We start from the raw sequence: 26,383 nt of genomic DNA, 5'->3' as shown, positions 1-26,383 counted from the left end.
CTTTCTGAGCAGCTGCAAAATGTTTTTAACTTTAAGTGGAAGCTGGGATCACCAGCGTCTGGCCTGGAACAGTCTCTCTCAGCAAGGGCTCTTTCAGCTCTGACATTCCCTAGCTTTACGGACTCGGTGAGTGTTAAACTAACTCCTCCCAGCTTCCCACGGCTGGACTTTCACTGGGGGCAATAATTAATGAGGCATTTACTCAAGGACTGGGGAATAATGTGCACTACTTTTTTGTGTTGTTGTCGTCGGAAACTGCTTGGTTGCCTAGCACCCCAGTCTTCTGCCTGGTCTTCCTTCCCCGCAGATCATCTGTTCCAGCTGTCTCACAACCACAGCTCCTCAACAAAGGCCGGAACGGGGACGAGAAGTGCTCGCGCGCGCTCAGGGGGCGGCCGCAGCACCGCCCTCCCCGGAGGACCATGCTGCGAGGCAAGTCCCGGCTCAACGTGCTGTGGCTGGGGCACTCGCCCGGCCTGCTCCTGGAGCGCAGGCCTCTCTTGGCGCGCACGCCCCGCAGCCCCGGCCGGTAAGTCACGTGAACGCTTGCGCCCGCGCCTGTGCCCGTGCCCGCGCCTGCGCCTGGCGTCAACACGGCGCGCCGCGCCTGCGCGCTGCGGCCCAGCGCCCGGCACTTCCGGTGCGGTCTGCTTCGACCGGTCTCCCGCGGAGCCGAGTAAGCGCGGACGCCAAGCCCAGCCCGCCTCTGAGCGCCTGCTGCGGGCGTGGCGACGCCATGGAGCGTTTTGATAAAGCGGCTCTGAATGCGCTGCAGCCGTGTGACTTCAGGTAGTCCGGAGCAGGGTCGGGGTCGGGCGGGGGCCTCGAGCAAGAGGCGGACCGGCCCTGGCCGGGAGCGGGGCAGGAGGGAAGGCCCGGGCCGACCGGGCTGACCTGAGGTGGGTGGGCGTGAGGTCTGGACCCTCGAGGCCGGAGCTGCGGGCTAGAGAGAGGGGAAGTGGGTTGGGACCTGCAGCGTCTGCACGCCCGGCCCCTACCCTTCGTTCGGGAGCAAGGGACCCGGGGTCTTGGGGGATAGGTTGGGGCGCTTTCAGCTCCTGTTTCTGGCCTAGCACCACTTCTCGCTGTTGTCTATATTGCGATCTTGCTGTCTGCAGTCTTTTTCCCCACTGCAGGGTGAGCTCCCTGAGAACAGGAGCCTGGCCTTCTCCGTCTTCGTGTCCCCCACAGGGCCTGCATCGTCGGGGCTTAATAAATGTTTGCTGTACGCATGAACGAATGGAAGGGAGAAAGGGCTCTCCCTGATTTGAGTCTGCTTCACTTGGAGAGTCAGTAGGATGGAGGCTGGTGGCCGAGTAGAGGGAACCTGAGGAGAGAGCGGGTGGTTCTTGATACCTCAGGAGGCAAGAGGATGGGGAGGGGTTTAGCCGCCATTCAGTGTGTGCCAGGCTCAGCTTAGGTGCTTTGTTACATACATTATCAGAATTAAGAAAGTGCTTAGTTTCCTGATTTTTAAAAACGATGAAGTTGACTCAGAATAAGTGACTTGCCCAAGATCACACGGTTAGGTCACACAATTAATAAGTGTTGAAAGCTGGCAGTTGTCCAAGCCCACTGACTCCAAAGCCCGTGATTTTTGGAGCCCCGTGATCTTTTTCACTCTCACAATGGCAATGTAGGTGTTTGTTTATTTTTTTATTATTGTTTAGTAGTGACGCTACCAACAGGTATTTTTATTAAGTACACTTAGAATACAGTATAGCCCTCCTAGACTGATTCTAGTGTTTCCTAATGGAATTTGCAGTGAAATCTACTTGCAGTGGAAGTCTTGCTTGCCATAAAAGGGAACACGGTAAGCTCTATCTGCTTAGTGTTTGCTGCAGAAGTTTATATGAAGTGGGTAAACTCTAGATGGTTTTAAGAGTGGGGACACAGTAAGGTTCATCCTGAATTATTTGTTTTGTGTGAGGCCAGTTCTAATTCTGAATGTTTTCATTCTTCATTTCTCACAAGTCTCAGTAACACCCGATCAGAGACACATAGGAGAAATCAGTTGAATGACACCAGTAGCTTTGTTTTAGAATAAATCACCGGTTATACCCAAGCTGGCAAGGAGAAAATGTCCTATAAACACTAGAGGAAGTTTGAAAACTAGTTTTCAGAAGTTTGTATGCTTAACTTTGTACTTAGTCCTATATTTGTGAGACTGAAAGTCAAATTTTTGGAGCTTAAGGTAAAGAGAGGTGAGAAGGAGTTGGAGATAAGCTACAAATTGTTAAGATATGCTATGTGTAGAGTGCGTGGGGCTAGAAATTAACATGCAGAAAAGATTCTGTTCGTGTGGTGGGATCATAAGTGATTTTGTGTGCTATAAAACATTTTTATGGTATTATATCATCTTTTCAATAGTACACTTTTCTCAAAGCCAGGCCAGATAATAGATATTCAAGAGATGATCTAAAGAACAGGAGAACTGGTTAACCTTCCCTTTCTCTAGATTCTCAAGCTTTGTTTCTTTATCAGGTTAGATGATCTGAATTTTGCACACCAAAAACACATACTTTATTTTATTTATTTATTTTTAAAAGTATTTATTTATTTTTCACACACACACACACACACACAGTATTTTATTTTTACAAGAGATAAATAAACTGACACCAAGCATTGTAAATGGATGACCACAACAAAAGCAACAATGATTGCAATTACCAAACACGAAACACACTCATACTATGTCATAATATTGACATTCAGTCCAGGAATCCTCCACTGTAACAGCTCCTTTACTTTGCAGTGAAAATTGATTTGTATATTTTTTGCCTCTGAGTCCTTGTGGGATTTTTTTTTATTCAAACAGAAAGTCACAAAAATTATAATCATCCTCATCAGTTAACTCAGTCCCATATAATTAATTTTTTTCATCTTGATCTTTTGTTAGCACTTTTATGAATTCATCAGTTTTCCATTAGAGTTCTGAAAATGCTTATTCATTCAGTTCAGCAGTATAGTCAGTTACCAGAAACCTGTACTTGTCAGAGTCTTTTCCATGAATTCCTTGAAGATGAAACCCTTTTATAGGAACATTTTTGCAAAAGCATCAGAGTACACCCAGAACTGTCTGTAATGACAAAAGACTTAAAAATGACCACGGTTAAAGATTTGATGAAAGTTCATAATAATGCAATTGACAAGGAAATTTAGTTACCTCTGAGATATACATTTTAAAGTAATAACTAGAATTATGACTTACAACATTATACAAGAACATACAAGATTTTTAGAAATTGCATGTAATGTCTGAAACATTTATATTAACATATTTCCATACAAATAACCCAAAGAAAGTTTAGTATTAGTTGTTTTTTTGTTTTTTTTTGTTTTTTTTTATACTGCACGTTCTTATTAGTCATCAATTTTATACACGTCAGTGTATTTATGTCAATCCCAATCGCACAATTCAGCACACCACCATCCCCACCCCACCGTGGTTTTCCCCCCTTGGTGTCCATACGAAAAACACATACTTTTAACTCCCCGAAGAAACACCATGAAGGTCAAGTTTTTTGTTGGGGTCCACAAAAGAATTGGTCAAATACCGACTTTATGTATGTATTATTTTTTATACAATTTTTAAAGGGTTACACTCCATACATAGTTATTACAAAATATTGGCTACATTCCCCGTGTTATACAATACATCCTTGTAGCCTATCTACACAATAATTTGTACCTCCCACTCCCCTTCTCCTGTATTGCGCCTCCCACCCTCCCCACTGGTAAGCACTAGTTTGTTCTGTATATCTGTGAATCTGCTTCTTTTTTGTTATTTTCACTAGTGTGTTGTAGTTTTTAGAGTCCACGTATAAGTGATATGATACAGTCTCTGACTTATTTCACTTAGCATAATGCCTTCCAAGTCCATCCACGTTGCTGCAAATGGCAAAATTTCGTTCTTTGTGGCTGAATAGTGTTCCATTATACGTATGTATTGATATGTTTGTGTCTGTGTGTATACATATATATATCGTATCTCCTTTGTCCGTTCATCTGTTGATGGATACTTAGGTTGCTTCTGTATCTTGGTAATTGTAAATAATGCTGCTGCGAACATTGGGGTGCATGTATCTTTTCAAATTGGTGTTTTTGTTTTCTTTGGATATGACTTTTTGTATTTTTTATATAGAACTCCTGCAGACACTCATATTATTCATAAAGGTTACATAATAAATTTTTCTAAAATTTTTCTGTTAGGAAGCAGTGTAAGGGAGCTTATGTATGTTAGATGAGAATGTATAGCTCAGTGATCACCAAAGTGGTATGTATTAAAAGATGATTCATTGAAGTATGGAAAGAAAATAGTAGAATTTCTACATAAATTTAAAAAATTTAACCTTATCCTTTTTAGTGTCTGTTTTTGCATGCGTTTTACATTTTAAAGAATGCATGAGTAATATGTGTATAGATAATTTATTTTAAAAAGCATTATGCCTGTATGGGGGTGTGTGCTCAAAACTTTTATTTAATGATGGATTGCACAGTCAAAAAAGTGTGTAGACCACTGGTATAAACGTGAAATATTCCCTTCCTTTGTGGCCTGCCAGAAGCCTCTCCTGTAATGGTATACACAGTTATAAAAACTCCTTTGCCTGGATTGTCTAGGGGTACAGAGGAATGTGCAGGACTGTCTAGGACACAGGCTATCATGTTAAGTGCTGTAACAACAGGCATGAACTAAGTGTGGTTGGATCCCAGAGTGATGAATCGTTCCAGCTGGCATAATCAGGAAAGGTGCCTAGAAGAGAGGTTATGCTGGGGGGACCTTGAAGGCTGGGCTGTATTCTTCCTAGAGATACAGATAAAAACTGAACCTCTTGCTGAGTATTACCAGAAAGAATTAAGTTCAAGGGTTGACTCTGAGCATAAAGTTAGACGTGTGTTAAGGTTGTAGGGGAGCAACACTTGCCACCCCGAAATGTCTCTTTGGTATGCAGATTCTTTCAGACTGAAAACAGTCAAGGCCCAAAAGACTCAGGAAGAAACTTCGACCTTCCCCTTAATTGCCTAAAAAAATTTAGATAGAGGGCCTGCTCCTGGAAAAGAGCTATCACCAGAGATACCTGCAAAGAATATGGGCCAAGTGTGGGGGAAATGGGGTATAGAGACTGGTGTCCACTTTGTGTCCCATAGACTCTGCATGGCCTAGCAAACACTTGTTTACCAAACATTTGCTTTGTCATCTTCATGTGAATTGCCTTCTTCCCCTTTGAAATCCCCAACCCCTACCCGCAACATCCTCTTTTGTCTTTAGCTGAAGATGGTATTTAAGGCAAGGGTTTCGGCCATTTTGGCGAGTTACTCAGTTCTCCTGGGTCTCTTCCACGTATACATGTTACTCAACTTTGTTTGATTTTTCTCCTGTTAATATGTCTCATGTCAATTTAATTCTTAGAACAGCTGGAAGAACCCAAGAGGGTAGAGGAAAATTTCTTCCTCCCTGACAAGGTAGTGTGAGGATGGTTAGATTTAAGAAAAAAAGACTTCATCTAAAGGTTAAAAGCTGTAGGGTCTACTGCTTTTAAACGTAATGTATGAGGTGGTATGTATGAGGTATGTGTGTGTCCAGGGTTGCTGGAAGCTTACTACAGCTTCACTGTCAGTAGTGTTGCTCATTTGTGACAGTGCATTAGGACAAATGCTGACGTATATCTACTTATCACTAAAACAACATTAAGGAATATTTGAAAGTGGGGAAATAACTTTATTACTGTGTATTAATCTGGAGTCCTTTTTCATGTGCACACATTTTTAACATAATTGGAATAGTATACATCAGGGGTTGGCAAAGTTTTTCTGGAAATGGCCAGATAGTAAATATTTTAGGTTTTGAGGGCCATGTGGTCTGGCGCCACCACTAAGCTCTGCCTCTTTAGCTCCATGAAGTCTTAGGTGATGCATAGACAAGCGGGTGTGGCTATAATCTTTACATTGCTAATGTTTTAAGTAACAGTTTATCTGACTTGTTTTTCTTTAAGCATATAATTTTAAAAGCTTAATTGCATTCTTCAGCATCATTTTATTCTGGAACAAAACTTTTCCCATTGCAATATTTCCATTGATTTTAAAATAGTCTGGAAGAGTAGAATTCACTGAACAAAAAGTTTTGATATCAAACTTTTAATGCATCCATGTGTGAAGGCCGTCTAAGTTGTACTCTAGCTACTTAATTACAGAGAAATTTGAGTAAGTTTCCTTCAGCTGCATTCAGATTGTTCTAGGCTCCTATTTCTTTGGAGATTCTCAAACTTTGTCTGTACTGTATTCAGCTATAGCCACTGATAGGATGCTTTGTGAAGGGACGTGCATTAGTTGTTTTCAGTGTATCTTCTCCCTTGCTACCTCCGTTGTGAATTCTGCAAATCGTGTACATTTGCATAGCACTTGGGAGATTACAAACCACTTTTTTGCACTTTATACTTCCTTTCACACTGGATCTGCTGCTGTATTTCTAGGATCTTCTAATTTTGAGTCCCTGGCACTGCCCCTTCTTCCTCTCGCCACTGCTTTCAAGGCAGGGGCAGTGTTCCCAGCATCTTTTCTGTGGGTATTTATAACATTTATGGACACAAGAATAGTTGGAAATGGCTGTGCAGGCTCTGATTTTCTCTTTGTTTACTTTATTCCAGAAATGAACGTTCATTAGCATCCACTCTGAAGACACTCCTGTTCTTCACAGCTTTAATGATCACTGTACCTATTGGGTTATATTTCACGACTAAATCTTATGTTTTTGAAGGTAATCATAGACCATAAAACAAGACATTTCCCCCTTAACTATATTTGAGATTCTGTGCTTTTATGACTTCTTTATATCTTTAAACTGGGTATTCTTAATTTTGCTTCTGTTTTGCTTTTCAAAAATCACGTTGCATGAAATGAGCTTTTTCATCACTTGGTTATTTCAGTTTGACATCATATTTGCTTATGGTTTTCTGTGGAATAGCTTGCAGATCCTTTCTTTTAACAGCCCTTTGAGAGCAAGAGTTGCCTGACATGGGAGGAGGAATTTGGGGGAAGGTACCTTTGGTGGAAGACATTGGAAGGAAGAGAAAATAAAGCTCCCCCCCCCCTTTTTTTTTTTTAAAGAAGATGTTGGGGGTAGGAGTTTATTAATTAATTAATTTATTTTTGCTGTGTTGGGTCTTCGTTTCTGTGCAAGGGCTTTCTCTAATTGTGGCAAGTGGGGGCCACTCTTCATCGCGGTGCGTGGGCCTCTCACTATCGCGGCCTCTCTTGCTGCGGAGCACAGGCTCCAGACGCGCAGGCTCAGTAGTTGTGGCTCACGGGCCTAGTTGCTCTGCGGCATGTGGGATCTTCCCAGACCAGGGCTCGAACCCGAGTCCCTTGCGTTAGCGGGCAGATTCTCAACCGCTGCGCCACCAGGGAAGCCCATAAAGCTCCCTTTTTTAATGTCAGAGTCCTTAGATGAAGTGATCAGTTGTGGTTTTCATGCAAAATAATGTTCTTCTTGTGTAGAAGGTATTCAAATCTTTAAGTGAATACTTGATTTATCACCATGCAAATCATTCCTTTTTAATTGTCTGACTAGTTAAATATATAGCTAATAAAAATTAGTATGCTTTGTTTTTTGTATTTTGATACATTTTGGAATAAAATGGAAACTTTTTTTCTCTCGCTAGGCGCCTTTGGGATGTCCAATAGGGACAGCTGTTTTTATGCTGCTATTGTTGCAGTGGTCGCCGTCCACGTGGTGCTCGCCCTCTTTGTTTATGTGGCCTGGAATGAAGGCTCAAGGCAGTGGCGTGAAGGCAAACAGGATTAAAGTGAACATCACCTTTTGATAGCATTAAATTGATTTTTTTTAATGGTAAATGCGTCTGGGGTATTGATGATTTTAATAAAGTTGAACATGTTAAAATCAACCTTATGGAATCACGTTTGACTAGTGTAAATTTTGATCCTTCTAAAACAATGGTTTGTATCGTCAGTTTTAACTGTATGAGCCTCTCATTTGTAAATGAGAATTTGGAAAAGTTAAATTGGTTACAGATAAGTATGTGAAATTAGTTACACATTATTCTGGGAAGAATTTGATTATCTTACAACAAAACAATATTTTATAGCATTTTCTCTTTTGGTTGGCTTTGAGTTTTACTCCTCTGGATATATTCATATGTACATAGTGGAGCAAATCTAAACTTTATTTTTCGCTGGAACTCTTTTCCTAACTATCATGAAAATAACAGGTCATTGGATTTTGGGTTGTAAATTCGTATTGGAAATTGCTTAAATTGTGGACACTGGAATTAATCTGAATGTCACTGAGAAATTTTGCATAAAGTGTAATCCCTCGTCAATAGAAATCTTTCATTACATTATTTCATGGGGAAACTAGGCTGAATCACACCCATTCATGTAAAAGGACTGGGTTTATTGAAGAATGCAGACAGCAAAGCAAAGAGAGCTACCTGCCTAGGCACCCAGCCTACTCCCTAAAGGCCCCTTGCAGGCCAGCCTCCTGCTTTCAGACAAACCCTGTAACGATCTGATTTGCTCTGGTCATTCAACAATGAACTTATGCTTTAATTACAAGGTTGTGTAAACTCCCTTTAAATTTGTTTTTCCTACTTTTTAATAATGTATATGAATGAATTTACATTTAAATGTGTTCATTTTTGCATACTTAGGGAGTGTAAACAATCCTGAAAATAGATTATTTTTATCATCCAGGAAGTATTCTTGGAATTTCTAGTCTAGTCTTTTAAATCAGTGCCGTTATATCCCAGATACATCAATAGATAATAGACGGGGCGGGGGAGAGGCATGGACATGTATACACTGCCAGGCGTGGGGTGGATGGATGGTGGGGGGATCGGCTCCGTGCTTTGTGGCCGCCTGGAGGGGTGGGATGGGGAGGGTGGGAGGGAGGGAGACGCAGGAGGGAGGGGATGTGGGAACAGATGTATATGTATGACTGATTCACTTTGTTGTAAAGCAGAGACTAATAAAGAAAAAAGTCTTTAATATAACTAGAAAAAAAATAGATAATGTATCTAAGTTAGATAATCCTTGAGGTCCTTTCTGATAGAAAAAGACCCTGTGGTTTTACTTTCGTATCCTTGGTCTGTGTTCTTTCTAGCCACTTGGTACTACTTGTGTGCAATCTAAAAACACACCCCAAAAAAGTGCATATTAAAACAGGAAAATTTAAATTCCCTGTAATGTTGCCACCTGGAGATAACCAGTATTTTGGTTTACATCCTGTGTGCATTTCTTAATGCTAGTTTGTTACACACCAGAAGTTTGGTTTAAGTTCAGATTCTGCCAATTTTACCTGGCGGCTATTTGCATTTTTTCAGATGAGTGATTATTAGCCGTTTTCTTAAAAAGCACATTCTACCTTTACTCTTTTTTAAAAAAATAGTAATAGCTTTCATTTATTGAGTCTTTTTTTAACATCTTTATTGGAGTATAATTGCTTTACAATGGTGTGTTAGTTTCTGCTTTACAACAAAGTGAATCAGTTATACATATACATATGTTCCCATATCTCTTCCCTCTTGCATCTCCCTCCCTCCCACCCTCCCTATCCCACCCCTCCAGGTGGTCACAAAGCACCGAGCTGATCTCCCTGTGCTATGTGGCTGCTTCCTACTAGCTAGCTATTTTTTTTTTATAAATTTATTTATTTATTTTTGGGTGTGTTGGGTCTTTGTTTCTGTGCGAGGGCTTTCTCTAGTTGTGGTGAGCGGGGGCTACTCTTCATCGCGGTGCGTGAGCCTCTCACTGTCGTGGCCTCTCCTGTTGCGGAGCACAGGCTCCAGATGTGCAGGCTCAGTAGTTGTGACTCATGGGCCTACTTGCTCTGCGCCATGTGGGATCTTCCCAGACCAGGGCTCGAACCCATGTCCCCTGCATTGGCAGGCAGATTCTCAACCACTGCGCCACCAGGGAAGCCCCTAGCTATCTATTTTACATTTGGTAGTGTATATATGTCCATGCCACTGTCACTTTGTCACAGCTTACCCTTCCCCCTCCCCATATCCTCAAGTCCATTCTCTAGTAGGTTACTCTTTTAACCAGATATCTCATTGTACAAATTTCCTGTCATTGATAATCCCTAATACAATGGCCCTTGCTGTGAGTGTTTGCCATCACTGATTTTGTTTGTTCACCCCTACTTTTGATGTTGTGGAACTGGACTAAAGGAGTAGAGAGGTAGTTAGGCATAAAAGCAAAGAAGGCATTTGTGTTTATTTAATTGTTGGGAAGAAATAAAAGATTATTGTAGGACTATTTTTTATTCTTGCTTATAGTTAAATGTTATCTACAGTTTAAATGTCTTAAGTAGTTATTCTAAATGTAAAATGTTTTCTTAAAGAGACTGCAGTTTTGGTATAAAGTTCTACAAATTTAATATGAAACTGTAGGATACTCCAGATTGAGTCTAGTGTACTGTATGGTAGATTTCTAGATGGTCCCCTCTTTAGATGCCTTGTTGTACTAAAATTTGTCCACCTAATTTCTTTTTTTATAATGTCAAGGTTTTTCTTGTACTTCTGGGATCTTATGCTATTTGTAAAACGTTAATGTCCAGTGTTGGATTGTTTTGTTTGATTTCAGACATTTGCTGAGTAGATAACATGGGTGTGTTTCTGCAAGTATTTAAACCGGGGATTCATGCAAAAGCAGATGTAATTTCCTCTTGGAAAAGGTACCCAGCATTTGAAAGTTAGAATCGGATGCTAAGGTTGAGGTTTGGGGTTATTACAGTATAGACTTGTTTTCACACCAGTTAATATTTTCTTAGGGTTTTAACTGTTAACTGAGTAGTTTGCTGCTGTTGAAATAACATGGTATTTGACAAATAGATTTATTTTTCAAGATGTCTCAGTGATTTCCTCTTGTACAATGTATATACTTCAGGATGTATAAAAAGGAAAGCTACAATTGAGCCCTTATATAAATGTTATAAGGTAGGAATATGTTCACTCTTGTTTGAAAACTGATTGTAAGAATAACCTCAATTAGGGAGTGTAACTTGAAGTGTCAGTACAGGCTACTGATTTAACACATGACCTTCTTCACCTCACCTCCCATTTTGTCCCCAGAATATAATCTTTATTCTCATTGTGCTAAAAAATGAAAAGTCTGCTGTAGAATGCATCTGATGTCATTAGCTCTTCAAGTGGATACCATTTTACATGTGACAGCAGAATTCAGTTTTGAATTGCTGAAGAAATTTAAACCCTCCATAAAAAAGAAAAAAAAAAACCCAACCTGCGTTTCATGGGAATCTAACAGAAATATACTTTAAGATTATTTTTATCATAAAAATCTCATCAGCTTTGCCCAAAAAGCAACTGCTTGACTTGTTTGGTGTTTATTTTCTGTTTTCATATAAATTTTGTATATACAGCTAGAGGACCCAAGGAGACCAGTAAAAACAGTTAAACAGATAGGGTGTACCCAAGGAAAGATGAAAGCTGAAGGTACGAGACAAAGAATTTATATCCTGTTTTAAATGCATCTAGTGTATATTTCTTGTCTCCAGACAAGTTTATGTTTATTGTTTTATTTATGCTCAAGTGAAGTTGTACATTGTTGGTAGGCCATTTTATAAATGGTTTGCCTATGGTACAAGTTGATTCATGCAGCCTCTGCTCTTCCATTTAAGATAGTGTTTGCAAGAGCTGGCCTGAAGCAGCACACTCACAACTTGACAAGATTTCTCTTTCCTTTTTGTAGGGGGAAGGGTCACCTGAGAAAATAAATTATTTTCAGGGACTGTGGGAACCTAACGATAAATATTACATGTAACCTGTGAACAGATTAAGCCTTTATATATTCATTAAAGTACTCTGGAATTCCTCAACTTACCATCACTCCTGGCCACACTTTCCTTGCCTGTTTTGTTGCTACGTGTGCTTGAAAGTAATATCTGCGTTCCTTTGAAGATGTTCTATAGGTCATATTTGTCAGTTACAGACTAGTCTTCCTTTTTCTCAAGTTCAGTGAAATCTCACTGAACAGTAATAATAGCAATAGCTAACATCTGCACAGCACCTTACAGTTTGCAGAAAACGTTCACATTTTCTCGGTTTTTTTTGCATAGTGAACCTGTTATGAGATTTCTTTTGACCTTGATGCTAAAAGTGTTAGAATCTTTGAAGTTGCTAGAGTCACTGAATATGCTTGCAGTCTTGAATAGTGCCCTGACAAGGGACAGATTTTAGATGCGCTACCTTGAAAGCTGCGTGTAATTATCAAAATGGGGGGCTTGAGTTCTTTGCCCACTTGAATCAGATTTACTTTTGTGAGTGATGTTTTTCTAACTGTTATCTGGATGGATTTTGTATTCATTATATTCTAACCTGTAACTTGTATAAATTTACCGTCTGTTGTCATTAAAAAAGTGTTCGTAATTACACTTCGATGTCTCCTGATTAAATTAATAGTTAAGTTTATTAACCTCTTCATTTTTTTTTTACATTTGTTTGCCTCTCTGTTTATACTGTATAGAATATAAATAGTGCTGTCAAGGGTAAGCTTTTATGCAGTAAGTGCAGGCCAGAGATGCTCAAATGGGTGGGGGCTGTGAGGGATGCTGAGACTGGAAGGGCTGTGCTGGGCCCCTTAGAATTGGTGTAGGTAGCAGTGGGGAAAAGAACGCAGTTCCTTGCCTTGTACCTTAAAAAAAATCATTTGGGGGCGAATGGGCTTCAAATACCACTGAAGGAGTGAGGGTGGGAAATACCTGTGGCTAATTAGACAGGGATAGTCAGTTCCTGGCAATGTCCAGCATACCGCTCCCTCATGCCAGTGCCCTGTTTCCTCTGTCCTCTAGGCCACTTGTGGATTGTACAGTTGACCCTTGAACAACACGGGTTTGAACTGCATGGGTCCACTTATTCACAGATTTTCTCAGTAGTGAATACTACAGTGCTACACAGTCTGGTCAGTTGAAGCTGCAGATGGGGAACCGCAGATGGGGAGTGTGGAGTTAGAGGATTTCCCACTGTGGGGAGGGTCGGTGTCCCTAATCCCCGCTGGTTCAAGGGTCAGCTGTACTCATTCCAGCTCCTTGCTGCACTTTGGAGGGTTCCAGCTAGTTCTCATTAATAAATAATATCCACTCCCAAAAAAAAGATTTGAGGCATCTTAGTAACAAAATGTACAGGTTACGTACGATTGTATTTATATACAAAAGTACAGATTGTAAAATGTCCAGGGAACTCAGGAGACAGGTAATGACAATGCAGAAACCACTGGAGTCACCTTGTGGGATTTAGTGCCCAGAAGTAACCCAAACCTGAGTCAGAACCTTGGGGCGGTGGGGCCTGGAAATACATATTTATAACAGGGTGTGCTCTGATGCAGCCGGTTTGAGAACCACTGCTAGAGATGGAGAATTATACATGGATATTTTTAATGCTGGACTTGAAGATGTTTGTATAAAGCAGGCCTGAAATGGCAGGCACTTTATTAGGCAAAGGTAGAGTCCTGTGTAATGCTATATTGAAGGTTTAGTTTAAAATCAGAATTTACGGGCTCCTTGACCATCCATATTGACTTTGCTTCACTATTAATGAATTATGTTAACTGAAAACTGTAGTACAGGAAACAGCCCACTTGGAGACAGCTTAGTTGTGCCAAGAAATGGCCACTGCTGCTCCTCTGATGCCTTCATCTTATTTGGAATCCTCACCACTGTGGTCTTCGGAGAGAGGCAAAACCTAACCCAGGAGTTCAAGTGAATTTGGTCTGAACAGTAAAGGAAGTAGTGGAGAAAACCAGAAGGGTTTCCTAGGCATATCTACTCCATTAATAGTATGACTCCCCTTCCCTGAAATATTTTTCCTCGCATTGCTGACATCTTTCCACTTCATTTCACGCACACCCTGCTGTTTTGCCCATTAAAGATGCATTTAGGTTAATCCTCTTAGAAAATACAGGATTTGGGTGGAGAGCAGCTCACATCCTGGCGACTCACGCTGATGCTGATGCGTCCCTTCAAAGGAGCATCCAGCTACCCTGAGGGAATGCATGCTAGAGATGAAAGTCCCTGTATCTTTCTGCTTCTCACCATCTTCCCTGCTACTGCCTGGGTCTGGACCAGCTTCACTCCTCTAACTAGTCATTTCGCCACAAAGCAGCTAGAAGGTTTCTTCCTTTAAAAAATCTTCGATCTAGGGCTTCCCTGGTGGCGCAGTGGTTGAGAGTCCGCCTGCCGATGCAGGGGACACGGGTTCGTGCCCTGGTCCGGGAAGATCCCACATGCCACGGAGCGGCTGGGCCCGTGAGCCATGGCTGCTGAGCCTGCGCGTCCGGAGCCTGTGCTCCACAACGGGAGAGGCCACAGCAGTGAGAGGCCCGCGTACACAGCCTACAAGCAAGGCCCCCTCCCTTTGTTTCATTCGCTCCCCCTTGCTCAGCATTGGGCAGCCTGCTTTCCCTTCCCCAGATCTCCCATGACCACTCCCACCGCACAGCTTTGCATGGGCTCTTCCCTCTCTCTTAGATCTTCCCTCTCCCCTGGCTCCTTCTCACCCTTCAGGTCTCAACTCTTGAGTCACCTCCCCAGAGAGGCCTCCTAAGCGAAAGTCGCAAGTCCCACATCACTCTCATAACACAGAACATTGATTGAAATGATCTTATTTGTTTATTATCTGCCTTCCTCCATGAAAGCATAAGCTCCGGAGAGTAGGCACTGGCTTATTCACCACTGAATCCCCAGGGCCTAGCACTGGTTTTTATAAGGACGTTCTTGGTTAACTGCAAGTAACAGAAAATGCTGTTCAAACGATGCAAAAGGCCAGAGTTGGGGTTAGTCCATTGGCACAGTTAATTAGGGTGCCTGCTCCATCTCTCTGCGATTCTCCCTGCATGTCCTTCTCAGTGTGTTGGTAACATCCTCAGGCTTCCTTCCCTCACGAGGACAAAATGACTGCAGCTATTCCTGGGCTTCATCAGCACACCACAGACAGTCATCCAACCACCGAACAACCCCCCTGAGGTTTTACTCTGGAGTAACTCAGTTTATGTGCCCACCGGTGAAACAATCACTTTGGCCACGCAGTGCCAAGCATTGGTGGGTTTATGCCTGGACAAGTGCCCAGTCCCAAGCCAATCACTTGGGGGTTATACTGGTTAACTCAGGCCACTCAGTGCCCACCCCTGGGGGAGGGGTTAGATGCTGGTAAGGCTCCCAGCAATGTTTGCTGCAGGGCTCAACTGATTTGTTAACTGGATGAGGCAATGTGCAGTATATACACGTATATGTACAATAGATTCGGATATGGCTGAGGGCGTGCATATGGATATGGCTGTGGATATGGACATACACATAGCTATGAATGGAGGTGTGAGAGGCATGCACTTGGGGGTCAGGACAGGGCAGGGCCTGGGGCGGGACCATCTTCCAGAGGACTTTACAGCTGCATGAGGGCTTGGCCCTAGTAGGTGGCAAGATACCAATACAGTCACGCTACGAAATTTGGTCAGCACTGCCTCGGGAAGAAGCCTGAAACAGTTGGAAGGTCATCAAATTCTTTCTCCCATTGGTATCTGTGGCTCTCTGTTCCCAGGGTCTGCACTCTGCTCTGAAGCCCTAAAACACACCCTCTTTCTCAATCACTCCCCACTCCCACCCTTCAGCACTGCATCTGTGTTTCTTCGGAAACACAGGTACACATAGGGGGCATGCTTTATGCCTGCAAACGAGCAAAGTGTGTGGGTGTGCTGGATGTGCTCTTCATGGCTGTAGCACCAGGATTTTCCTGTTCAACGAATTCTCATGGAAGGTAGCAATTGCAATTGTTCAGCTGGGATCCCGCTGAAGACATGTCCCAAAGACAACAGTGGCGAGAGGCGGCCAGACATCCTGGTCTAGGAATACTCTCCAGTGCTCTACTATGTGATTCTGCAATTATCGGTAACATCATCAAGTTCAGCTCTGGCCAGTTAACATGCACAAAAGCAGAAAGAATGAGAGTAGAAACAGAATCTGATTTTCTCAGCTATGTGCAAACTATACAAATATGTATTTTAAAGAAAAACGTATGTGGCATAGCCAGACTTTGTTATTTTAAAAAGACTCACAATAGAAAATGAAAATGTTTTGGGGCTGTGAAAAATGAAGTCTGTTCACATTTCTATATTCCATTTCTTTCCGAAAAATATTGGATGCAGGACAGATTGAGAGCGCTGTGCCTTTTTTCCTAGTATTTCTGCTGCTCTTAGCTAGAGACACAGTTCTCATCCTCCACTCTTTGCTCACTCTTCTATCCCAGCCCACCTTGAACCAACTAGAATTTAAGATTAATCCAAAGTTGAGTGATCAAGAAAATAAATTTTAAAAAAACAGGTGAGTGGGAAAGGAATAGAAAGCTCGGTAAAATGGAATGAGCAAGAGAAGTTAAATGAGTTCTTCTGACTGACTTGGCAAAAAGGGCTGGTGGGTAAGGCCCCCTGTGGAAGGCAGGATTGTAAGATACCCCCAAGAACCCCATTCCCTATATACATGCTTGTACAGTCCCTTCCCCTTGAATATGGATGAAACCTGTGAATATGATGGGAGAGGAGCTCCCTTGATTTGATTACTGTATTAGTTTGCTCAGGCTACCATAACAAGGTACCACAGACTGGGCAGCTTAAACAATTGGAAATGTATCTTTTCAAAGTTCTGGAAGCTAGAAGGCAGAGATCCAGGTGTTAAGAGGGTTGGTTCCTTTTGAGATCTCTCTCCTTGACTTATAGATGGCTGTCTTCACATGGTCTTCCCTCGGTGGGTGTCTGTGTCCCGGTCTCTTCTTACAAGGACACCAGCCATATTGGATTAGAGCCTGTCCTATTGACCTCATTTTAGCTTAATTATCTATTTAAAAACCCTATCTCCAAATCCAGTCACATTCTGAGGTACTGGGGGTTAAGACTTCAACATTCGAATTTTGGGGGAACACATTTCAGCCCGTAACAATTATGCTGTATCTGTGGTGGGCAGAATAATGACTCCCCAAAAATGTTCACGTGTTAATCCCTGGAACCTGTGAGTATGTTACCAGACCTGGCAGTGGGGAGTTAAAGGTAAAGATGAAATGAAGGTTGCTATTTAGCTGACCTTAAGAGGGGGAGAGTATCGTGGATTATCTGGGTGGGCCCAACGTTATCACACAGGCACCCCAAAGATATATTCACTTACTAATTCCTAGAATCTGTGAATGGTGAAAGAGTGGATCTTACCTTGTATGAGGAAAGATGTGATTAAATTTAGGATCTTGAGAGGGGGAGTTTATCTGGATTATCCTGGTGGGATAATCTTTGCTAATCCCTGATAACCTAAATGCAATCTCATGTATCCTTATAAGAGGGAGGCAGAGGGAGTTTAAAACAGACCCACACAAGGGAGAAAGCCATGTGAAGACAGAGGCAGAGACTGGAGTGATGTGGCCACAAGCCAAGGAAGTCTGCAGCCACCAGAAGCTGGAAGAGGCTTCTCAAAACACCAACCTCCCAGTGGCGAGCTTAAGAGAGTTCAAGGGGAGCTGCACTCTTTCCTTCTCAACGGGCCTGACTCCCACCCCCAGTGTCTGCTTGGGTGAGCTCTAGTGTTCCGTGCATTTCCACGCAGGCAGAAACCACAGCAACCAATTTTGCTCACACTCTGCCCAGTGCCCTGCCCTGTGCCTGACACAGAGTAGTTGTCCAGTGCGTATGTTGGGTGAATGAATGTCATTCCATATTATGTGCCTTGTAAGAATTCTTTCCAGTGAGTTTGACATTTATATATGCTTCCCATTTCCTTGAGTCCCTGAGGCAGCTGGATCTGCCATGGAGGGGGAGTCCTGGGGGCAGGTGCAGCCCTGTGAAGAATTAGGCCTCATATCTGCCCTCAACACAGTGTTTGCTACAGAATGCACATTATTCGTATTTGATATCGTTTGAACACATGGTTCTTCGTATGTCAGAGAGATGTAGTTTTCATTCTAGAAGGTGTGTGTTCTTTCTGTTAGCACAGTGGGTTTAAAAATTAAACTTCCTGAATCCTGATCACACGTTAAAATGTATTTAATTGTTTTAACAAAATAAGCATTGGTATGTTGAATCTTTAATTATTTTCATTATGAATATGCCATGTGGTTGTTGATGCTTAAAGAGATCTTCTCTCTGTACTAAATATCAACTTCTTTGGGGTAAAGTCATGATCTTTCATGTTCCAAAGAATGTTTAGTGAATTTTCTGAGAATCCATCTGACTGTCCCTGTAAACTGGCCCAATGGTACACTCGGTATAAGCAATGAACCCACACCCAAAGTCCGTAGTTTACATTAGGGTTCACTCTTGGTGTTGTACCTTCTATCATTTTGGACAAACGTATAATGACGAGGATCCACTATTATCATACAGAATAGTTTCACTGCTTTAAAACCGCCCCTGTACTCTACCTATTCATCCTTCCTCCCTCTGCCCCCCCCACCCCAACCCCTGGCAACCACTGGTCTTTTAACTATCTGCATAGTTTTGCCTTTTCCAGAATGTTATATTGTTGGAATGATACATTATGTAGCCTTTTCAAATTGGCTTCTTTCACTTAGCAATATGCATTGAAGAGTACTGCATGTCTTCTCATGGCTTGAAAACTCATTTTTTTAATGCTAAATAATATTCCATTATCTGGATGGACCACAGTTTGTGCATTCACCCATTGAAGGACATCTTGGTTGCTTCCAAGTTTCGCCAATTATGAATAAGGCTGCTATAAACCTGTGTGCATGTTTTGTGTGGAGTTCAGTTTTCAGCGCCTTTGGGTAAATACAAAGGTGTGTGATTGCTGGCTTGTATGGTAAGAGTATGTTTAGTTTTGTAAGAAACTGTCTTCCAGAGTGGATGTACCATTTTGCACTTCCACTAGCAATGAATGAGAATTCCTGTTCCTCCACCGCCTCCCTAGCATTTGGTGTTGTCCGTGTTTTAGATTTTGGCCCTTCTAATAAGTGTGCAGTGGTATCTCATTGTTGTTTTAGTTTGCAGTTCCCTAATGACATACGATATTGAGCTTTCCATGTGTTTGTTTTCTGCTTGTATATATCTTCTTTAGTGAGGTGTTAACGCACATCTTTATAACAAATGCTTTAATAAAGATAAATAACCTGACAAACTTTTCAAACCCTTTTTTTTAAAGTCATCTTGTTCATTTCGCTGTTGCTTCACATTACCAGTAGTAAGAAATGGTTTGTAAAATCTAAAGTCTACTAACTAAATATATACAGCTGACTCTTGAACAACATGAGGGTTAACCCATGGACCATGCAGTAATGTAATATCCACTATTGAAGAATATTTGTGTGTAAGTGGACCTGTGCAGTTCAAACATGCGTCGTTCAAGGCTCAACTGTGTAAATTAAGAATGCCCGATTTGGGGAGGGGTGCATTGGTCAAGGAGACAGAAGATCTGAGTTCTGGTTCCATCTTGCCACCAAATGTTTCAATTTAGGCAAGTCACTTCCCTTTCTGAATCTCAGTGTCTTCTATAAAGTAAGGGTGGTGTCTAAGATTCAACTACGGCTTTCTTTTTCTTTTGTATTTTAAGTCAGTCACTATAATGGCCCCTGTCAATATAGAGACATCTGAGCCCCTTGATTGCCTCATGGTAAATTTTATATTATCATCTTGAAATTTTTCCATATTTCTGTTCTGTGCTGAAGTGAAGAGTTTTGAATGAGGCTGAAACCTAGCAACCAGCTCTTCTGAAATACCTCATTGAATGCGTTGTACATAGAGTGTATCAGGGGAGAGTATATACAGCAAAAATGGTAACCACGCTTCAGCATTAATTTCATTTGGTGACTCACCCACTTTGTCATCCAAAGATGGCATTGATCTAAATTGTGACCTTTTCTTCTACTTCATATCATTAGAATAATGCCAGTAAAAGGGCAGTGACTCACCACTGGAGCAGATTCTTCTAGAGAAAATTAGCAGAGCTTTGTCCTGGAAATCTTGGTCAAAGGGTCTTTTATTAACTTCACCAGGTGAGAAAGCCCATCCTTTGCCCAGCTGGTTAAGGGCCTCTTGTATAATATGTCCTGTGGATTCAGTCTAGCCCAACCATATTATTTTGTTGATGCTCTCCCCTTCTGTCTGTAATTTAGGCTTTGAATGCACGAAATAATTTTTCACCAAATCAGTTGTTAATTGTCATTGCCTCTGTAATTTGAAGGGGCTTAGGGGGCTTGTTTTGCACTCTGGACTAGTTTTCATACATAGTTTGTGGATGCAGAGCCCTTTATGCATGTATGTTAATTGTGTGTCTGCACTTGTAGAATTGGATACTCGATGGCAAAAGTGTTGAAATTATTGTCTTCCACTTACGAAGGGAGCACATCAGGAGTTTGGGTATTAAAAGTAAGGCCTTGTCATTAGACACAGTTTGCTTATTACTTCAACATACCCTGGTCTTATTCAATTATATGTCAAGGCAATATTTAATAAGTATAATAATTATCATTTGCACTTTATTTATTTATTTATTTATTTTAAAAAAAAATTTTTTTGCTTTATAACACATTTAATCAGTTATACATATACATATGTTTCCATATCCCCTCCCTTTTGCATCTCCCTCCCACCCTCCCTATCCCACCTCTCCAGGCGGTCACAAAGCACCGAGCTGATCTCCCTGTGCTATGCGGCTGCTTCCCACTAGCTATCTACCTTACGTTTGGTAGTGTATATATGTCCATGCTGCTCTTTCACTTTGTCACAGCTTACCCTTCCCCCTCCCCATATCCTCAAGTCCATGCTCTAGTAGGTCTGTGTCTTTATTCCTGTCTTACCCCTATGTTCTTCATGACATTTTTTTTTCTTAAATTCCATATATATGTGTTAGCATACAGTACTTGTCTTTCTCTTTCTGACTTACTTCACTCTGTATGACAGACTCTAGGTCTATCCACCTCATTACAAATAGCTCAATTTCATTTCTTTTTATGGCTGAGTAATATTCCATTGTATATATGTGCCACATCTTCTTTATCCATTCATCCGATGATGGACACTTAGGTTGTTTCCATATCCAGGCTATTGTAAATAGGGCTGCTATGAACATTTTGGTACATGTCTCTTTTTGAATTATGGTTTTCTCAGGGTATATGCCCAGTAGTGGGATTGCTGGGTCATATGGTAGTTCTATTTGTAGTTTTTTAAGGAACCTCCATACCGTTCTCCATAGTGGCTGTACCAATTCACATTCCCACCAGCAGTGCAAGAGTGTTCCCTTTTCTCCACACCCTCTCCAGCATTTATTGTTTCTAGATTTCTTGATGATGGCCATTCTGACTGGTGTGAGATGATATCTCATTGTAGTTTTGACTTGCATTTCTCTAATGATTAATGATGAGCATTCTTTCATGTGTTTGTTGGCAGTCTGTATATCTTCTGTGGAGAAATGTCTATTTAGGTCTTCTGCCCATTTTTGGATTGGGTTGTTTGTTTTTTTGTTATTGAGCTGCATGAGCTGCTTATAAATTTTGGAGATTAATCCTTTGTCAGTTGCTTCATTTGCAAATATTTTCTCCCATTCTGAGGGTTGTCTTTTGGTCTTGTTTATGGTTTCCTTTGCTGTGCAAAAGCTTTTAAGTTTCATTAGGTCCCATGTGTTTATTTTTGTCTTTATTTCCATTTCTCTAGGAGGTGGGTCAAAAAGGATCTTGCTCTGATTTATGTCATAGAGTGTTCTGCCTATGTTTTCCTCTAAGAGTTTGATAGTGTCTGGCCTTACATTTAGGTCTTTAATCCATTTTGAGCTTATTTTTGTGTATGGTGTTAGGGAGTGATCTAATCTCATACTTTTACATGTCCCTATCCAGTTTTCCCAGCACCACTTATTGAAGAGACTGTCCTTTCTCCACTGTACATTCCTGCCTCCTTGATCAAAGATAAGTTGACCATATGTGCGTGGGTTTATCTCTGGGCTTTCTATCCTGTTCCATTGATCTATCTTTCTGTTTTTGTGCCAGTACCATACTGTCTTGATTACTGTAGCTTTGTAGTATAGTCTGAAGTCAGGGAGCCTGATTCCTCCAGCTCCATTTTTCGTTCTCAAGATTGCTTTGGCTATTCGGGGTCTTTTGTGTTTCCATACAAATTGTGAAATTTTTTCTTCTAGTTCTGTGAAAAATGCCAGTGGTAGTTTGATAGGGATTGCATTGAATCTGTAGATTATCATTTGCACTTAATTTAATCCACACTTCTCTAGCCTACCAAATTCTGGAAGGCATTGGGCGTAGCTGCTTATATTCATCTTGTAAAATACTAACAGAGAATTGCACGTACTTGAAAATTTGATAAATACCTCACACAACTGGAAGCAACCATCTCACGATCGATCATCCAGTCTCACTCTTCATGTGCATTTGAGGCCCAGAAAGGGGAAGTAGCTTGCTGAAGGTCACACAGCAAGCCATGGAAAAGCTGAGGCAACACTTTAATTCTCCAGCTCCCAGGCCAGCCCCTTGGTTTCTCAGTAGCCCCTCTGAATTGGAGCCCCTGGGGATAATGTTGAGTGTTCAGGAGAGTGTTAAATGATATTCTGTGCCATCTGCTTGAGAAGTCTATAGTATATTTAGAAACATTGCTTTTCCAAGTGGTCCCAGCATATAAGGTCTGGAATTCAAAGAGGGTAAATTAAGATATTTTAAAAAGTCCTTTCTATGGTGCCTCTTGGTCTCTAGTAAGCAAGATGCTTTTAGATTCATGATGTGCTTGTAAGTCAGTAAGATTGACTTCCACAAGAGACACAAGAAATTTAGCGTCATAACTTCACGGAACACCATGTATAGACTTCTGCTTTGGCATAAGGTACTAAGAAAATCTTTTCCTCAAAGTAGTGGAAATAAAATCACTAATGTGTAATCATTGGAACAGATCCTTCTGGTGAATAAGGGGCCGATTTTCACCTTTTGGAGGCTATATTAACTCTTTTATCCCTGGGTTAGGTTACTAGTTAGTCTCTGGTCATCCTTTTTGTAAATTCACTTCCTAGTAGATACGGATTTTCTTCTTCCTAAAAATTTACATACTTTCACAAGAAGCCTGCCTGAACTGAAAGTAGATAACTGAGTCGATTGTTTATGTTTCCAAATCGTTTTAAATGAATTTTAAGAAAACTTAGGGCAATTCAGTAATTGGTTGAATCATCAAGCAAAGTGAAGCTTCAAAGGCTATAAATAGCAGTATTTACTGGTTTCAAATATCCATGGGGGAGAGTCAGTTAGATTGCTTTCTGTCATACACATCCTAGTCTGTGTAATTCTTGAATTCATTTTTCTGGGGGCTAATGCCATAGAGATCAGACTTTTTATTCATTTATTCAGATATTAATTCATCAAATATATTTAGTGAGTAACCTCCATTTGCCAGATCAGGGGTGAGGTCCAGAGAGGCATGAAAGACATGGTTCCTGAATGCAAGTAGCTCCCAGATTGGAGAGGGGAAGTGGCAAGGAAGTAGGGATACTCCATGTTTAGAGGTGCTGGGAGGAGGGCATGTCAGGGACAGTGCAGAGCAGGAGGTGGTGTATCAGGGTGGGAAAGGGGAAGAGGGTGTGGGGTTTGGGGAGGTGGCAGGCTCAGGACACAGAGGGCCTTTTGAGCGCCATGCTTGCCCAAAGGAAAATCATGTGCCAAGGCCCAGGGGTGGAAGGGAGTTCAATATGGCTGGAACAGAGCTGCAGATCTTCAAGGACAGAGAGTAGGGGCAGAAGCACAGGTCTAAGGGTCATGAGATTGGGCAACAGGGAACCAGCGAAAGGTTTTTTAGCAGGAGAAGGACATGATCAAACACATGCTGTTAGAAAGCTCCCTTACCAACAGTGGGGAGAAGTGTCGGGATACTTTGCTAGTTTCCATTATTTTGCTGATACAACTCTGCTGCAGTGAACACCCCCATATAAGTCTCCTTGAGTGCAAGGAAAATCATAGACTAATGACCAACTTCCCCCCAAGCTGGGGAACTGCGGGATGAATTGTGACTTATTCATAGAATGGCAAAAGTGAATGAACCAACTTCACATGTATCAACATGGCTAATATTGAGGGGGAGAAGGGAAGTTGAAAATAGGCTACGTAGAGGGCAATACCACTTATGTGAAGTTTAAAAACACACAATAAGGCATATTGTTTGTGGATAAGCAAGTGCATAGGGTGAATAGAAGAGCACACACCTACCTCAGCTATTGGGTGCCTCTGTAGTGGGAGGGGAAGGGAGCAGGGTTTGGCCTTCTGCTGTTTGGTAAGGCTTTATTTATTTATTTGAAAAAAGTATATGTCAACCCCAATTTCCCAATTTACTCCTCCCCCCCTTCCCTCTTGGCAACCATAAGTTTGTTTTCTATGTCTGTGACTCTATACATCTTGTAAATAAGTTCATTTATACCATTTTTTAGATCCCACATATAAGCGATATCATATGATATTTGTCATATACACACTACTATATATAAAATAGATAACTAGTAAGGACCTGCTATATAGCACAGGGAACTCTACTCAATACTCTGTAATGACCTATATGGGAAAAGAATCTAAAAAACGTGTGGATATATGTATATGTATAACTGATTCACTTTGCTGTACAGCAGAAACTAACACAACATTGTAAATCAACTATACTCCAATAAAATTTTTGTTAAAGTTAGATAATAACAAAAATTATAAAAACAAATAAATAAAAATAAAAAGTAAAATGTTAACATCAGTGAAATCTGGATAATGGGGACACAGGTGTCTGTTGTATTATTTTCTGTGCTTGAAATATTTCAAAATTCAAATTTATAGTAGAACAAAGAAAAGAAAAATACTATTGTATCAACTATTGTACTCTTGGCTGCAAGTAAGAGAATAAGAAAGAGACCTAAGAATAGATTTTTAATTATCCCATTAAGCACTGACAAACTACAGCCTGCTGTGGGCCAAATCTGGCCTGCCCTTTTTTTTTTTTTTTAAACATCTAATGATATCATCACTTTAAAAAAATTAATTAATTAATTTTTGACTGCATTGGGTCTTCATTGCTGCGTGCGGGCTTTCTCTAGTTGCGGCGAGCGGGGGCTACTCTTTGTTGCGGTGCGGGGGTTTCTCATTGCGGTGGCTTCTCTTGTTGCAGAGCACGGGCTCTAGGCATGCAGGCTTCAGTAGTTGTGGCGTGCGGGGTCAGTAGTTGTGGCTCACAGGCTTAGTTGCTCTGCGGCATGTGGGATCTTCCCGGACCAGGGCTCGAACCTGTGTCCCCTGCATTCGCAGACAGATACTTTTTTTTTTTTTTTGCGGTATGCAGGCCTCTCACTGTTGTGGCCTCTCCCGTTGCGGAGCACAGGCTCTGGACGCGCAGGCTCAGCGGCCATGGCTCACGGGCCCGGCCGCTCTGGGGCATGTGGGATCTTCCTGGACTGGGGCACGAACCCGCGTCCCCTGCATCGGCAGGCGGACTCTCAACCACTGCGCCACCAGGGAAGCCCAGTAGACAGATTCTTAACAGCTGCGCCACCAGGGAAGTCCCTGCTCTTGTTTTTATATGACCCATGAGCTGAGAATATTTTTTACTTTTTTAAGTGGTTGAAAAAATTCAAAAGAAGAATTTCTGGGTTTGTGAAAATTGTAAGAAATTCCAACTTCAATGTCTATTAATAAAGTTTTATTGGCACACAGCCATGCCCATTCGTTTACGTGTTGGTTATGGCTGCTCTTGCATACCAAGGGCAGAGCTGAGTTGAGACAGAGATAGACTGCAAAGCCTAAACTATCTACTGTCTGGCCCTTTAAGAGTTTGCTGACCCCTGCCTTTTAATGAAATGGTCCAAACATCACGTATCACATGACAATGTCCAAAGGTTGAGGTGGGTTGGTTGGGAGGGGTGGCGGTATTGCCTCATGTGTCTCTCACTTTTTTTTTTTTTTTTTTTTTTTTTTTGCTGTACGCGGGCCTCTCACTGCTGTGGCCTCTCCCGTTGCGGAGCACAGGCTCCGGACACACAGGCTCCGCGGCCATGGCTCGCGGGCCCAGCCGCTCCGCGGCATGTGGGATCTTCCGGGATCGGGGCACGAACCCGTGTCCCCTGCATCGGCAGGCGGACTCTCAACCACTGCGCCACCATGGAAGCCCTCACTTTTTTAACAGGGAGAATATTCTTTCCCAGAAACTTTCTAGCAGATTCCACCTTAAATCCCACTGGTCAGAAGTGGGTCACATGGCTATCCTGGGGCTGAGGGAAGAAGTAGTCAGATCTTCTGAGTGTAGAGAAGGCTTCAGTTAGGAAGGGGGAAGGGATAGAGCAGCAAACAGACAATAGTACCTGCTCCAAGTATAAAGTTAAAAATGAAAAGATTGGATTAGAAGGGGCAAGAGG

General features: G+C 41.7%; 1 protein-coding gene across 3 annotated transcripts in view; it reads left to right on the top strand.

The window, feature by feature from the left end:
• Positions 1-635: 635 nt before the first annotated feature.
• The window catches only part of VMA21 (vacuolar ATPase assembly factor VMA21), a 74,926-nt gene continuing 49,178 nt past the window's right edge, over positions 636-26,383 (top strand). For 2 of the 3 annotated variants that reach the window (XM_060087285.1, XM_060087284.1), the window contains exon 1: positions 636-789. In XM_060087285.1, the coding sequence (XP_059943268.1) occupies positions 737-789 (53 nt within the window). In that variant the 5' untranslated portion in view covers positions 636-736. Of the gene's footprint in view, positions 790-6,647; positions 6,758-7,661; positions 8,846-26,383 lie in introns of those variants that run through there. The other variant, XM_060087286.1, reaches the window with a different exon arrangement.

This window comes from Mesoplodon densirostris, chromosome X, assembly GCF_025265405.1.
Source record: "Mesoplodon densirostris isolate mMesDen1 chromosome X, mMesDen1 primary haplotype, whole genome shotgun sequence".
NCBI lineage: Eukaryota > Metazoa > Chordata > Mammalia > Artiodactyla > Ziphiidae > Mesoplodon > Mesoplodon densirostris.
This window is presented reverse-complemented; position numbering and strand designations above follow the sequence as displayed.